The sequence below is a fragment of the Oncorhynchus gorbuscha genome, linkage group LG04 (assembly GCF_021184085.1).
Source record: "Oncorhynchus gorbuscha isolate QuinsamMale2020 ecotype Even-year linkage group LG04, OgorEven_v1.0, whole genome shotgun sequence".
NCBI lineage: Eukaryota > Metazoa > Chordata > Actinopteri > Salmoniformes > Salmonidae > Oncorhynchus > Oncorhynchus gorbuscha.
In genome coordinates this window covers 38326943-38344304 of record NC_060176.1, presented here as the reverse complement: position 1 = coordinate 38344304, position 17362 = coordinate 38326943, and the positions used below count along the sequence as shown (strand labels likewise).

The following is a 17362-nucleotide window of genomic DNA, read 5'->3' as shown; positions in this document are numbered from 1 at the left end:
AATACAGCTAATCAAGCACAAACAGGCAATCAAAAGAGTTGGTAGGCTGTCTGAGCCTCCAACAAGACAGGATTCTTTGGGTTAATGATTTTTGGCACCCTATTTTGACTCTTGAATCAAATACTTTGATTCAACTGCCAGATTAAAAGACAAATGTCAATCCTTTTTGATAAGAGCACATCTAAGTGCTACATTTGCATGCATTTCAGTGAGTCAAATTTATTCACAAATGATTAGCATACCTGTCTGTACAATCCAAATGGCAGTATACATTGGTCCACAATGTCTTACAATTAGTTTTCAAACTTGACCTCCAACATTTTGCCTTTGGTAACTAGGTAAAACTGGCAGGGGGGCCACAATGGCAGGGGGTAACCTCACCCAACAATGCACTCTACAATGGAAATGTTAACTTAATTTTAAGCCTTTGGCGTTTCGGTAGAAAACTAGACACGCTTATCACAAAGTAGCTTCTGGCGTGTTTTTGTTTATTCACCGTTGAACTGAAAATTTCCCTAGCACCGCTGAAAGTGATGACCACTTCCGCTTTACTTCCGGATTGAGATTCGTATTGTTTGAGAATGGGCGTCAATACTATGTAAAATTTATGAACACCGCGTGGTCATTTAGCTAAAATATGACCATGGCAGAATATGCCCCATGTACTACTTTCGAGTGAGTAGTCCTTTTCGTCGTTAAAGGACCGGTCTCTTGAATGTGGTAAATCTGTAGTGAATAAAATGCACAAAAACCGTAACTAGTAATACATCACATAAACGCTTTTTCGTTAATTTAAAATGGCAGAATGGCTTCACTAATGACTGGTGAGATACTTTGTTTCAACAAATCGTTTTAATAGGCGCAATGAAGACAATTGACAAAAAATAATCTTAAATGTTGGTGATACACAGACCAGAAATACAAAATCGCCCCCAGGTGGAATGTTATTGGGCAAGACCATGAACATGGTTTGTAAATCAATGGCCGACACACGTGGCTAAATGTAAAGATGCTCGAGCTAGATACTTAAACACAGAATAGGACTAAGATTACAACAAAAGTCTTTCGGTCAACACGGACATTTCTTGAAGAGTCAGCCAAATGATCTTGAATCGGAGTGTTACTCGTTTACAGCATAGCTAGCTGTCGTAACTGTCCATTTAGGAGCCCCAAGAGGTACCCGTAGCCTCCCTAGGCCCTAATTATTGTCCCTGTAGCCACCGCCGGAGGAGTATCCACCGCCTCGGCCTCCTCCACCGCCGCCGCTCCTGTATCCGCCACCACCTCCGTAACCCCGGTCTTCGCCACCATAGCTTCGGCCACCGCCGCCACCATATCCACCACCGCCACCACCACCATATCCACCACCGCCTCGGGAACCTCTGAATCCACCGCCTCCTCCACCGCCACCACGACCGCCACCCTGGCCTGCCTCATTCACACGGATGGTTCTGCCGTCAAGTGACTGACCGTTCATTCCCTCCATTGCGTCCTTAGCATCCTCGGCATTGTCGTACTTCACAAAGCCGAATCCACGAGGCCTTCCTGTTTCTCTGTCCATGATGACATCACATTTTGCGATGTTTCCGTACTTGGAGAAAGCTTCCGCAAGAGATTGCTCTGTGGTGTCGAAGCTCAGGCCACCGACGAAAAGTTTTCCTTCGTCGGACATGTTTCTTTGTCTTTTACGAACAGAACGAGAAAAGCTGCTGCTTGGAGAGGTACGTCGTCGGAAAAGAAATGGAGGCTTGCCGCGAAATATTATAAAGATTAATTTGACTCCGCCCACATTAAATAAACGGATACGATTGGTTGCAAACATGCCGTAAAACCTAGTTTAGTGACGTAAAACACATTTTGTTGAAGTGGAGCGCGCCAAGAATTTTTTGCCGATTAGTGAAGCAGTCTTTTCTTGCTAACTAAATCAACGATTCAAATGGCAACGACTAGCAAGATACCGTTGCAGTCAAGAAATTTGCCGTGGTAAGTTGAATCAGCTAGCTAGTTTACGTGTTGCCAGCAAGGTAGTTTACGTTACGTTTAGCAGGATTAGGGTTGTCACTAGTTAACACAGCCACAAACTCATAATTCTGGCTAAACCCCGCCCATTTCTACAAGTTATCTCCTTAAAATGATTTTAGACGTAACCACACTGCTAATCTTATGTCTATCTTTATTCATAAATGAAGACATAGCTAATTGTTGTAGCCAATGTTTATTTTGTGGCTGTGTAATGACTGTGGTTGTGTTATCTAGTGGAAACCTTTAGCTACTGTAGCTCGCCGAACTTCAATCAATGTTTCGCTTGTGTGTGATGTGTATTTTCGCTGACTTGTAAACGTTATTTTCATGAACATCTTACCATGCATGTATGATGTCAATGAATATGACGTTACTTTTCGTACCGCTCCCTGACTTATTGTCCGACACATACCAGCTCTAGCAAGAACTGGTCCCTAGCCCGACCGCGGTCCCGCAGTGTTGTGTTAAATGTATGTGACGCAGTCCCGGTCCCAGCAATTTTTCAACCCCTAGTCAAGATCAAAATGCTCAAAAGAGATTCTCACGTAACCAAATGTATTAGGCTATCGGTATTATTGGGCTTTATCAGCCAATAGGGTAGAGGTAGTTTGAAAGATAGTAGAGTTGGGGCGAAATATAGGAGAGCAAACACTTGACTTGAGCTACATTTTACATAACATTTAGAAGCGGAACAATTTGCAAACTGAGTAAAATATATGTGTTATTAATATTTCATTCCTGTCAATGTTTCATATAATGTTTTTCTGAATCAAAACGGGCTTTAGGTGGGCGTGACAAAGGGCGCAGTCGCCATATGACCTACAGATGCACATGCGTTTTGCAGTATGTTGTTTTTTCCCGATGTCTAAACCCCATTTTCCGTACGTGATGCACACGTGCTTCGCAAGGTCAATTGGCGAAGACCAGTTGAGCCCTGTTCGACCAAAGCTAATATTAGAACAGATGAACGTTATTCTTTGGTCGTTTTACGGGTTTCATAGGCTGGCAGAGCTACCAACAGACTGGCGCGTACAATGGCGCATTACAACAATTCATTTATTTCTATTCTTCTGTCACATTCATCTCTAGCAACATCAATACATTGAACTGGTTGTTTTCATATAGAGTACTGATTTCAAATCACTAGCTTGCCCAGCATGATGGCATGCTAAATTATGCACAGAACAGTTGTGTGTATTGATTTTGCACGCCATTATGTTGGCTGGTTTGCAGTACCCACGTGTAGTAATGATGAATTGTCCCAGTGTCATTCTTACAAGAGACACATTTCCATTTACACAACCGTCATGATCATTTTGACCTCTGTATGGTCCTTCCCAATAGATCACTTTTACTTCCATCTGTACCGCCGCATTGTAATGCCACGCATTATTGGGCACAGACAACACCACAAAGGACAAGAAGGTAGAGATAACTATACATCACGTGAAGCAGCCACAACTGTCAGTATGAGTGAGTCTTTGAATGAGGAGATGGAGATAAAACTGTCCAGTTTGAGTGTTTGTTGCAGCTGGTTCCAGTCGCTAGCTGCAGCAAACTGAAAAGAGGAGCGACCACGGGATGTGTGTGCTTTGGGGACCTTTAAGAGAATGGGACTGGCAGAATGGGTATTGTATGTGGAGGATGAGGGCTGCAGTAGGTATCTCAGATAGGGGGGAGTGAGGCCTAATAGGGTTTCATAAAGAAGCATCAACCAGTGGGTCTTGCGACAGGTATACAGAGATGGCCAGTTTACAGAGGAGTATAGAATGCAGTGATGTGTCCTATAAGGAGCATTGGTGGCAAATCTGATGGCCGAATGGTAAAGAACATCTAGCCGCTCGAGAGAACCCTTACCTGCTGATCTATAAATTATGTCTCTGTAATCTAGCATGGGTAAGATGGTCATCCGAATCAGGGTTATTTTGACAGCAGGGGATGAAAGAGGAGCGATTATGATAGAGGAAACCAAATCTAGATTTAACCTTACCCCGCAGCTTTGATATGTGCTGAGATAAGGACAGTGTACCGTCTAGCCATACTCCCAAATGCTTGCATGCGGTGACGACGTCAAGCTCTAAACCCTCAGAGGTAGGAATCACATCTGTGGGGAGAGGGGCATTCTTCTTACCAAACTACATGACCTTTGTTTTTGAGGTGTTCAGAACAAGGTTAAGGGCATAGAAAGCTTGTTGTGCACTAAGAAAGCTTTGTTTTAGAGCGTTTAATACAAAATCCGGGGAGGGGCCAGTTTAGTATAAGACTGTATCATCTGCATATAATGGATGAAAGAGCTTCCTACTGCCTGAATTTTAGAGTAGGGTCTACCTGCAGATGGCGTTTACTACATGCCGGGGGCCTCTACACGTCATAAACGACATGCTTCACCCACTGCCACTGAGGCTGCTAGCTAGCTAGGACGCCGGCACACACTGTGCCACAAAAGTTCAACATTCACCTTCTGCTACCATTTCTGTCAAGCCGTCTATGCATACAATTTGATGCATATATTCGATAAATCCAACATACGCACCACACAGAACACACTGCAGCTGCCTCTGCAACACAATGCTGCAAGACAAACAACAGCGTTTCATGGAAATGAATGTACTTATGGTGTACCAAAACGCATGCTGGTGTGACCGAGGCGTTACAGCGAGGGTAATCACTACCTGGTGGTTTGAAACTATTCTGTGAAATACGGTTTGATTAGTGGAAGGAATCAATGTGATTTGAGTTGGCTACACTAGCTAGCTACTTCCCTTGCCACAACATTAACAGAATTGCGGAAAATCAGTGTTCGGCAGGCGGGGGCAAAAGACACTGTACCGGCGTCCCCTAGCCTAGCTAGCTAGCAGCCTACTTCGGTGGGTTTTTTCGGTGGTTGGCATCCAATGTTGGTGCATTACTGCCACCTACTGTGCTGGATGCTGGCCAGATGTGGCGCTAGCAGCCTCAATGGCAGTGGGCGCGACATGTAGTTAGTGACACATAGAGGGCACAGAATGTAGTGGGGGCGTGGCATGTATACTGAACAAAAATATAAAGTAAAATGCAACAATTTCTTTACGATTTTACTGAGTTACAGTTCATATAAGGAAATCAATCAATTTAAATAAATTAGGCCCTAATCTATGGATTTCACATGACTGGGAATACAGACATGCAGCTGTTGGTCAGAGATACCTAAAAAATAAAATGTTTTAACAAGTCAGTATCTGGTGTGACTACCATTTGCCTCATGCAGTGCAATATTATAAAAAAATATAGGTCCATTATCTTTTCTGCATACTTTATTTTAGTCGTTAATGTTTACAAAGAAAGTGTTTTTCAATCCAAAATATTTTATATTGATTTATTTTTACTAGAGGTCGGCCGATTTATGATTTTTTTCAACACCGATACCGATTATTGGAGGACCCAAAAAACCGATGTCGATTAATCGGCCGATAATTATTATTATTTTTTATTTTTTGTAATAATGACAATTACAACAATACTGAATGAACACTTATTTTAACTTAATATAATACATAAATAAAAATACATTTAGCCCCAAATAAATAATGAAACATGTTCAATTTGGTTTAAATAATGCAAAAACAAAGTATTGGAGAAGTAAAAGTGCAATATGTGCCATGTAAAAAAGCTAACGTTTGAGTTCCTTGCTCAGAACAGGAGAACATATGAAAGTTGGTGGTTCCTTTTAACATGAGACTTCAATATTCCAAGGTAAGAGGTTTTAGGTTGTAGTTAATATAGTATTTATAGGACTATTTCTCTCTATACCATTTGTATTTCATATTCCTTTGACTATTGGATGTTCTTATAGGCATTATAGTATTGCCAGTGTAACAGTATAGCTTCCGTCCCTCTCCTCGCCCCTACCTGGGCTCAAACCAGGAACACATTGACAGCAGCCACCCTCGAAGCAGCATTACTCATCGCTCCACAAAAGCCGCAGCCCTTGCAGAGCAAGGGGAATAACTACTCCAAGTCTCAGCGAGTGTTGTTTGAAACGCTATTAGCGCGCACCCTGCTAACTAGCTAGCCATTTCACATCGGTTACACCAGCCATTAGGCTAATAGGCTTGAAGTCATAAACAGTGCTGTGCTTGCGAAGAGCTGCTGGCAAAACACACTAAAGTGCTGTTTGAATGAATGCTTACGAGCATGTTGCTGCCTACCATCGCTCAGTCAGACTGCTCTATCAAATCGTAGACTTAATTATAACATAATAAACAGAAATACGAACCTTTGGTCATTAATATGGTTGAATCCGGAAACTATCATTTCGAAAACAAAACGTTTTATATTTCAGTGAAATACGTAACCGTTCGGTATTTTATCTAACGGGTGGCATCCCTAAGTCTAAATATTCTTGTTACATTGCACAACCTTCAATGTTATGTCATAATTACGTAAAATTCTGGCAAATTAGTTCGCAACGAGCCAGGCGGCCCAAACTGTTACATATACCCTGACTCTGCGTGCAATGAACGCAAGAAAAGTGACACAATTTCACCTGGTTAATATTGCCTGGTAACCTGGATTTCTTTTAGCTAAATATGCAGGTTTAAAAATACATACTTCTGTGTATTGATTTTAAGAAAGGCATTGGTGTTTATGGTTAGGTACAGTCCTCCAACGATTGTGCTTTTTTTCGCAAATGCACTTTTGTGAAATCATCTCCCAGCATTGCATTGATTATAAGCAACGCAGGACACGCTAGATAAACTAGTAATATCATCAACCATGTGTAGTTATAACTAGTGATTCTGATTGATTGTTTTGTTATAAGATACGTTTAATGCTAGCTAGCAACTTACCTTGGCTTCTACTGCATTTGTGTAGCAGTCTCCTTGTGGAGTGCAACGAGAGGCAGGTGGTTATAGCGTTGGACGAGTTAACTGCAAGGATACAAGATTGCAAGAATGGATCCCCCCGAGGTGACAAGGTGAAAATCTGTCGTTCTGCCCCTGAACAAGGCAGTTAACCCACCGTTCCTAGGCCGTCATTGAAAATAAGAATGTGTTCTTAACTAACTTGCCTAGTTAAATAAAGGTATAACATTTTTTTTAAATCGGCGCCCAAAAAATACAGATTTCAGATTGTTATGAAAACTTGAAATCGGCCATTCAGATTAATCGGTCAACCTCTACTTTTTACACTATTTGGACTTAAGTGACCCAAAAGACCAAGGATTTACATGGCATAAAAACCCCTCATATTTAGGAAGTTAAAGACAACTGCACCGTGCTTCTCCGCTCATATATCCTAGTCTACAGACTATTTAAGTGAGACCACACATAAAGGCGCACTTGATCTCGCACACCCAACAAAAGAGAAGAAAGGTAGGCTACTGAACTTGAAGCAGAATTTTCCTTTGAGAGTTTTGAATAGTATGACAAATATGTGCTTTTATTACAATATATAATGCATACTAAACAGAAAGACAACCGTTTGAATTAATCTGTTGGACACATTTATTTCTTCATATTTTCAGCAGGAATGCAGCTCTCTATTCCCACCACCGCTTCCCTGACTCTAATGTAGGCACTATGTGCGGATGCTGGCTGACATTTTTGGCACATATTTTTAGGGTTGAGAAATACAGACCACAGACCCTAGATGACTTGATTTCTCACAAGAACATATTAAGCACCAGTAAGTATGTTTTTGTTAATCTTTGAAACAGCAGGGACGGAACTACTATTGAAAACCTGACCCTTATCCATTCCAGCCACAATTCAATTGTATGGTTCAAGTGAATGTATTCCAAATAATGTTTTCATGCTCAAATGAACTATAACATGTTTTGCATAATTTCTATGTAACAACCCTGGCTTTCTTCAGTCCAGAAGTTTATCAGTGAGGACAGACTGCCACATCTCTTCTATGGACCTCCAGGTACAGGGAAGTCGTCTACTATTCTAGGTACTGCCAAGCAGCTCGACAAGGACAATGAGTTCAACGCTATGGTCTTGGAGGTACGCTCCAACTCAGCACGTAGAATTATCAGAAATAAATGTAACGCTCATAACACTTTACTTGAGGGTTGTCCTGTTTTCCAGTCAGCTAGATTGATTCTTAACATTTAAATGTTAGTGTGGGGCATAAAGAATTGTTCTCGGTTGCAATCAAGGTTATGTTCCAATTTACAGTGAATTCAGAGAGTATTCAGACCCTTTAACTTTTTCCACATTTTGTAACGTTTCAGCCTTATTCTAAAATTGATTAAATGTATTTATTTTCTCATCAATCTACACACAATACCCCATAATGACAAAGCGAAAACAGGTTTTTAGATTTTTTTTGCACAAAAAAAAACGTTATTTACATAATGTATTCAGACCCTTTGCTATGAGCCTCGAAATTGAGCTCAGCTGCATCCTTTTTCCATTGATCATCCTTGAGATGTTTTTACAACTTCATTGGAGTCCACCGGTGGTAAATTCAATTGATTGGACAATGTTTGCAAAGTTACACACCTGTTTATATAAGTTCCCACAGTTGACAGCGCATGTCAGAGCAAATCCCGACGGTTGCTCTGACAGCCTTAGGTGTTCCTCTGTGGAGATGGTAGAACCTTCCAGAAGGACAACCATTTCTGCAGCACTCCACCAATCAGGCCTTTGTGGTAGATTCGCCAGATGGAAGCCACTCTTCAGAAAAAGGCACATGACAGCCCGCTTGGAATTTGCCAAAGGCACCTAAAGGACTCTCAGACCATGTGAAACAAGATTCTCTGGTCTGATGAAACCAAGCTTGAACTATTTGGCCTGAATGCCAAGCATCACGTCTGGAAGAAACCTGCCACCATACCTACAGTGATGGCAGCATCATGCTGTGAGGATGTTTTTCAGTGGCAGGGACTGGGAGACAAGTCAGGATCGAGGGAAGATGAACATAGCAAAGTACAGAGAGATCTTTGATGAAAACCTGCTCCAGAGCACTCAGGACCTCAGACTGGGGTGAATGTTCATCTTCCAATAGGACAACGACCCTAAGCAGACAGCCTAGACAAATCAGGAGTAGCTTCGGGACAAGTCTCTGAATGTCCTTGAGTAGCCCAGCCAGAACCCGGACTTGAACCCGATCGAACATCTCTGGAGAGACCTGAAAATAGCTGTGCAGCGACGCTCCCCATCCAACCTGACAGAGCTTGAGAGAATCTGCAGAGAAGAATGGGAGAAACTCCCCAAATACAGGCGTGCCAAGCTTGTAGCGTCATATCCAAGAAGACTCAAGGCTGTAATTGCTGCCAAAGGTGCTTCAACAAAGTACTGAGTAAATGCTTATGTAAATATGATATTTCTGTTTTTTATTTTGAATTAATTTACAAAAATGTCTAAAAACCTGTTTTCACTTTGTCATCATGGGGTTTTGTGTGTAGATTGATGAGGGAAATAAACAATTGAATCAATTTTAGAATACGCTGTAACTGTCAAGCCTGCTCCCGCTCTTCCTCCCCTGGCTCTCAAGGGCGCCAGGCTCCCCAGCATTGTGCACTCCTGCTATCATCATTACACACACCTGCCTTCCCCCCGTCACACGCATTAGCGATTATTGGACTCACCTGGGCTCAATCACCTCTGTCAATACCTTCCATATATCTGTCTGGTTCCCTGCTCTGTTCCCTGCTTTTGCATTAATGTTTGTATGTCTTTGTATACCCGTGTGCTGACGCTGTTACTGTCCTGTTACCTGTTTGTTCCGCATTAAATGTTCAACATCCTGTACCTGCTTCTCATCTCTGGTGTCGCTCCTTACAGTAACGCCACAAAATGTGGAAAAGGTCAAGGGGTCTGAATACTTTCCAAATGCACTGTATCTGTTATAACAAATTATTGTTCTTACATGTTAATGCATTTATTTTAGCTAAACGTGTCCGACGACCGAGGTGTTGATGTTGTTTGAGGACCCATCCTGAGTTTTGCCAGCACCAGGACCATATTCAGTAAGACAATAATAATAGTGGATGTGAATCTTTCCTTTCAAGCACAATTCAGTACGCATCTTGATACATGGGTTCCGATACGATAACATAACAATTATTTTAGTTTGAAATGATTCAGTGAAATAGTTTGATTAGTGGAAGGAATCAATGCGATTCGGTTCAAGATTCAAAACGATTCGATGCACTAACATTTGTTGCATGGACACATTCATTTTACAGTCTATATTAAATGCTGATGGCGCTCAGGAGCTGGGCCTTTCTAAACTGGATCTATCTGATTTGACTTCTCTGAGCTGAGTGACACACTGTTTGTGTGAGTGAGTGCTTTACAGTGTATGGTGTGTGTATGACCCTGAGCTGAGCATTAGGGCAGACTGAGCATCTATCACTATCAGATTAGTTGGGGGACAGGCAATCTGAAATCCCCATCACCCACTGATTCACTTGCCATTTTAGCAGATACATTTATTTTAGCAAGTAAAATGTTAATATTTATCTTTAGAAATTAGCTTTGACTTAGCCAATTAACATAACACAGATATTTATCTGTGATGAAGTCTGATTGGCCAAGCTTCAGATCAATCACTCCCACTTGAGTCCAGTTGCAGAAGAAGGTGTGGTCTAGTTAGGTTCTTTTCATAACGTATTATGGCTATAACAGTCTGTACTTTCTTTGTGCAGTCACAAAACCTATTTCAATGTTCTTGTCATTTCCTTGTGGTTCCTTGCATACCAAAATTGACATGCTAATAACTTCAGATCTATTGAATGCTCAAAAATATCTCAAATTCATTACACAAAGTTTCATAATTACACAATTATTCATTTGTTATGATGGATATCAGAAATACTCTTTGGAACTCTGTGTCCTTTGGAAAAAGTACAATATAAGGTTTTTGTGTTTTTTTTGTTGCAGCTTTTCACTTTAGCAATCCGGTCCCTTGGTATCACCCAGGGCCTACACTGCAACATCTCTTTGTCGTGCTAACGTAAAGGGCCTCCCATTGATTGGGAACCATTTGGGGCAGCCTCCACCGAGGATAATTCCTTTGACATTCAAACTGTGGCCATTTGACGGCCGGGTTCTTTCTTAGCTGGGTGTCTTCCTGGATGACGTGAAGCCATTGAAGAAGAATGGGGATCTTTCTAACCTCATGGAGAGTTGTCTCCTATGAATTGAGGAGATTTATTGTCACATTCACTGGATAGGTTTAGTGAAATGTGTTGTTTTATGGGGTCAGCCATGGTAGTAGGGGGCCCCTGGAGCAAATTAAGGTTAAGTGCCTTGCTCAAGGGCACATCAACAGATTTTTCACCTTGTTGGCTCGGTTACTGGCCTAACGCTCTAACCGCTAGGCTACTTGCTGCCCTAGTAGACGCCTCAATCCTGTGTTGACTGTATATGTTGATTGGAAGAAGGTGTCCTTCCTAGTCACACGGTGTGGTCGTGGGGGGGGGGTGACTCTGCTCTACCTCCTCAATCAGATCAACAGCGTCATTGCGTTTTGGTACACCAGCTTTGGATTTCGGCCACTTCTCAAAAGTGAAGGGTTTTGACCTCTTGAAACTTTATGGAGCAGAGCTCTTCTCCCGCTCCAACCGAGTGCAGCTTCCAAAATTATTGCTGTCCTTGTGAAATTACAACTTTACCCTGTTCATGTACAAATGACCAATGCACTGACGACTGTTTAAAGCAAAACTGCCAAAGCTATTTCTTATGGTGAACACGCCAATCGAAAAGCCCCAATCAGCAGTTAGATGTGAGTTGCGTCCACTCCGATAGCCTAACCTACACAACTTCACTGGTAAAACACCATTTTCTACACCGCATTTGGTAACAATGACCGAGCAAATTACATTGAATGTCACCCAATTAATAAAGCCTATGATTTGACATTGCGAAAGCCATTTTACAAGCATTTGAATGCGGAAGGTGCTGCACAGATGTACAAATATTAGATCAGGGATAAGCCTATCTCTCGTTGGCACGAGCAGCTATGCTCTGTGCGCACAGCTGTTAACTGACTTCAAGATCAGTGACTGTCATGCACATTTACATGCTTAATTCAATTTTGGCAAATGGGTGAGATGATGCATAAATTCAGTCACAAAAGATTAGACGTATTTTCAGGGGGGGTACAATTAAATGAGTAAAACATTTTAGTGAACTGGCGGTTCATAATGTTTGAATTAATTTTCTGATTGACGCATGCAACTTTTGGATCGGTTTGGGCTCCCGTGGACCCGGCACACTCCTATCTTAAACGATCCATATCGGTAAATCATTTACAATCCCTAACAATAATCATTTTAGAGAAGTAGGTCTTTTAGCTACCGCATCGCAATCAGTTTCCCAGTCTTTTCAGCAAGGACAAGGGAATGTATGTTTCATGATTAGCGACTCATGGTGTAATTGTAACAGCATACAAGAACTTATGTCCTTTTGTTCACCTGACCTAGAATTCCTCACAATGAAATGCCGACCGTATTATCTCCCAAGGGAATTCTCCTCTGTTAATGTCACAGCTGTGTATATCCCCCCTCAAGCCATTACCACGGCCCTCAATGAACTTCCCTGGACTTTATGCAAACTGGATACCATATATCCTATGGCTGCATTTATTGTAGCGAGGGACTTTAACAAAGTAAATTTGAGAACAAGGCTACCTACATTCTATCAGCAAACTCTGAACCACTGCTACTCTGAACCACTGCTACCCTCCCCCGCCCTCCTTTTGGCAAATCTAACCACGACTCCAATTTGTTCCTTCCTAAAGGCATAAAATCGAACAGGATGTACCCGTTTTAAGTAATATTCAACGCTGGTCTGACCAATCGGAATCAATAAGACATTTAAACGTGTTAACCCTCGCAAGGCTGCCAGCCCAGAAAGCATCCCTAGTCGCGTCCTCCGAGCATGCTCAGACCAGCTGGCTGGTATGTTTACGTAAATATTCCATCTCTCCCTGTCCCAGTCTGCTGTCTCCACATGCTTAAAGATGGCCACAATTGTTCCTGTACCCAAGAAGGCAAAGGTAACTGCACTAAATTACTATCGCCCCGTAGCACTCACATCTGTCATCATGAAGTGCTTAGACCCACTTCAATTTGTTTACCTCTCCAATAGGTCCACAGATGATGCAATCGCCATAACACTGCCCAATCCCATCTGGACAAGAGGAATACCTATGTAAGAATGCTGTTCATTGACTATAGCTCAGCATTCAACACCATAGTACCCTCAAAGCTCATCATTAAGCTCGAGGCCCTGGGTCTCAATCCCACCCTGTGCAATTGGGTCCTGTACTTCCTGACGGGCCGCCCCCAGGTGGTGAAGGTAGGGAACAACACGTCCTCTTTGCTGATCCTTAACACTGGGGCCCCACAAGAGTGCGTGCTCAGCCCCCTCCTGTACTTCCTGTTCACCCATGACTGCGTGACCATGCCCTCATCCAACTCAATCATCAAGTTTGCAGACGAAAAAACAGTAGTAGGCTTGATTACCAATAACGGTGAGAAAGCCTACAGGGAGGTGGTAAGGGCACTCGGAGTGTGGTGTCAGCAAAACAGCCTCTCACTCAACGTCAACAAAACAAAGGAGATGATCGTGGACTTCAGGAAACAGCAGAGGGGGCCCTCTGAGTACACATCACGGACAAACTGAAGTGTTCCACCCACACAGACAGTGTGGTGAAGAAGGTGCAACACCGTCTCTTCAACTTCATGAGGCTGAATAAATTTGGCTTGTCATCTAAAACCCTCACAAACTTTTACAGATGCACTATGAGAGCATCCTGTCGGGCTCCATCACGGCCTGGTATGGCAACTGCACAGCCCACAACCGCAAGGCTCTCCTGGTGGTGGTGCGGTTTGCACAACGATTCACCGGGGGCAAACTACCGGCCCTCCAGGACACCTACAACACCCGATGTCACAGGAAGGCCAAAAAGATAATCAAGGACAACAACCACCCGGGCCACTGCCTGTTCACCCCGCTACCATCCAGATGGTGAGGTCAGCACAGGTGCATCAAAGCTGGGGCCGAGAGAATGAAAAACAGCTTCTATCTCAAAGCCATCAGACTGTTGAACAGCCATCCCTAACACAGTGAGGCTGCCGCCTACATACAGTTGTTAAATCATTGGCCACTTTAATAATTGGTTCACTAGTCACTTTAATAATGCCACTTTAATATTGTTTACATATCTTGCATTACTCATCTCATATGTATATACTGTATTTTATACCATCTTTTGCATCTTGCCTATGTCGCTCTGTCATTGCTCATCCATATATTTATAGATATATATTCTTATTCCTTTCCTTTACTTAGAGTTGTGTTTATTAGGTAGTTGTTGTGTAATTGTTAGATTACATGTTAGATATTGCTGCACTGTTGGTACTAAAAGCACAAGCATTTCGCTACACTCGGAAGAACATCTGCTAACCATGTGTATGCGACCAATTTAAATGTGATTTGATTTGAACACATGATTATTTAAAGTCCCCGTATCCTACACAGGCAGCCCTTACTTCAATTCACAAAATGTGTGTTTATTTTTTTGTTTTTGTCTTCCAAGAAGGGTTTCAAGTTGGTGACACTGGACGAGGCCGATGCTATGACCCGGGATGCCCGGAATGCATTGCGGCGAGGTAACCATCTGCTTTGATGTGGTCACCTGCTGTGCACCAACTGGCCAAATGAGCTGCCTGCCAGCTATCCAGTCATTTCCAGTCATCCTCACTGATTAAAAGATGTGCTTACTGTAACATGAGATAAGAGATGACAAACAAAATGTTGAATGCATTTAGGAGGGGGATACTGCATATTACCCTGTTATTACTGCTTATGATTTACAATATGAATGTGCTGCAATTGCTTGTAACAGATCCCACTGATTTAACAGCGGGTTAATATTTTGTATTTTACATTTTTATGAGGTTATGTCTGCTGATCTTCAGAACATTGACATCCATTTCTCCCTTCCTCTCCTCTTGCTTCCTCTCCATTATCGATCTCCTCCACCTCGCTCTTCCACTCCTACAGTCATTGAGAAGTACACAGAGAACACGCGTTCTGCCTGATCTGTAACTCCAGATGCACCAGGTTCCTTCCTGTCTCAGGACCAGTTGATCCCCAGGCTGGAGTATGTTATCCAACAGGAGAGGTGAGGGGGTCTAGAGAGGCCCGAGGGTATCTGGAGGGGCAGGCTTTTAGTGTCCCAGAAAGACACTCTGTGCTGGGTTTTATTGTTGCCTTTTAATCAGAGGCGTGTCTGATCTTGTCCCCGCAGCATTGATATAACTCCAGATGGAATAAAAGCTATTGTGACCCTATCATCGGGAGACATGAGAAGATCACTCAACGTACTGCAGGTACGGAAAAACCTATTACCAGTGTGTAGCTAAATGTAGTCAATTGCATCACAGTGTTCAGTTTTTTATTGCTGATCAAAATGAATGAATGTATTAACTAGTGATGGTCACCAATATGGAATATCGATATTAGTAGCATTTTTTCAATTTCATATTGATGTATCAGTTTGAAAAAATACATTGCAACTGTGTGAATGTTCACTTTTCGGTAAAGTCTAGACTTCTGCTTGTGGAATGCCCATTGGGACAGGTGTAAAATGTTCTGGTAGCATAAACCTACCTAACCAGTTTGAATACAATGGGAAGCCCACAGTTGATGGCCCATCGGCAGGCAATTAAATAAGCTAATTCAAGAACCTGCCTTGTGAGAAGGTCTGTGAGGGTTTTCTGCATACAGGAACAGTCATTTATACTTTTTTACAGAACAGTGTAGGTTAAAGCTAGAATCCTTCATTTCAAAATGTCACTGTTTTGGTAAAAAGCTGAGGGATGGGCCTGGATAAATGTAACCACTGTCAAATTCATAGACCGAGCTGCCTACGGATGCAAGGACTAACCATCCATGATATCAACATTTGAGTTTTAATCATGTTTTGAGGCTATACTGTTTTTCTTTACATTGTTTATCAACATTGGAGTAAAACATGCTGATATTTTGGTTTCTGATGGGGTATGATAGTTGAACTAAGCTCATGAGGTATTTATGTTATATTCTCCAAGAATCAATGGATATATATCATTAATGTATAAGTCCAAAAATGGATGTAGCAACTAAGGATTATAGCTTTAAAGACGTCCTCCAGAGATGTTTTTAATGTTCGTGTTGAAAAGCGATATCCTAAATAATGTACACATTAAAGGTAAAACAATATGTTTTGAGCAGAATAGTGTTTTTTTTTTTTTTTACACAACTGCAAACTTTTAAGGAGTAAGGCATTCAAGGATGTCATAAGGTGAATGCACCAATTTGTAAGTCGCTCTGGATAAGAGCGTCTGCTAAATGACTTAAATGTAAATGTAAGGAGTTGGTCCGATGTGATGTCATCAGCCTCCCACTTGCTTGAGGAACAATAGAGGACAAAATAGGAAAGGCCTACCCACTGGTGTCAGATCATACCTGGACCATCTATTGAGATGTACCCTTTGTTAAGTAAATTGGGTGTTTAACGAGGTCAAAAGGAGACTGGAGTAGGACCTCCTGTCAAGTTGGTTGTTGATCATTGCTAGACAGCCATTTTCAAGTCTTGCCGTAGATATTCAAGCCCATTTTATGTCAAACTGTAACTAGGCCACTCAGGGACATCGTCTTGGTAAGCAACTCCAGTGTATATTTGGCCTTGTGTTTTATGTTGTTGTCCTACTCGAAGGTCATTTTAATTTTTTCCCAGTATCTGTTGGAAAGCAGACTGAACCAGGTTTTCCGTTAGGATTTTCCCTGTGCTTAGCTCTATTCCGTTTCTTTTTATCCTCAAACTCCCTAATCCTTGACGATGACAAGCATACCCATAACATGATGCAGCCCACACCGTGCTTGAAAATATGATGAGTGGTACTCAGTGACATGTTGTGTTGGATTTGCCCCAAACATAATGCTTTGTATTCAGGACATAAAGTACATTTCTTTGCCACATTTTTTTGTTGTATTTAAGTGGCTTATTGCAAACAGCATGTTTTTGAATATTTTTTAAATTCTGTACAGGCTTATTTCTTTTCACTCTGTCAATTGGATTAGTATTTTGGAGTAATTACAATGTTGTTTACCCATGCTTAGTTTTCTCCTATTACTGCCATGTAATTGTTTAAAGTCACCATTGTCCTAATGGTGAAGTCTCTGAGCAGTTCCCTTCCTCTCCGGCAACTGAGATAGGAATGATTCCTGTATCTTTGTAGTGACTGGGTGTATTGATATCCAAAGTGTTATTAATGATGTCTGCTTAAAAAAATAAATAATGTTTTACACATCTTCCAATACTTCGCAAGGCATTGAAAAACCTTTGTGGTTAA

At 41.9% G+C, this 17362-nt stretch overlaps 1 protein-coding gene and 1 pseudogene across 1 annotated transcript; one reads left to right on the top strand and one right to left on the bottom strand.

Annotated features, from left to right (window-relative positions):
- Positions 1-833: 833 nt before the first annotated feature.
- Positions 834-1758, bottom strand: LOC124034041 (glycine-rich RNA-binding protein 1-like). Its single transcript, XM_046346740.1, has one exon. It carries the CDS (start codon positions 1670-1672, stop codon positions 1199-1201), a length of 474 nt encoding a protein of 157 aa, XP_046202696.1. The 5' UTR covers positions 1673-1758; the 3' UTR covers positions 834-1198.
- The window catches only part of LOC124034043, a 21814-nt pseudogene continuing 6171 nt past the window's right edge, over positions 1720-17362 (top strand).

Coding starts and splice junctions, on each gene's coding strand:
- LOC124034041 (XM_046346740.1), bottom strand. CDS start 1,672: ATGTCCGACGAAGGAAAACTTTTCGTCGGTGGCCTGAGCTTCGACACC.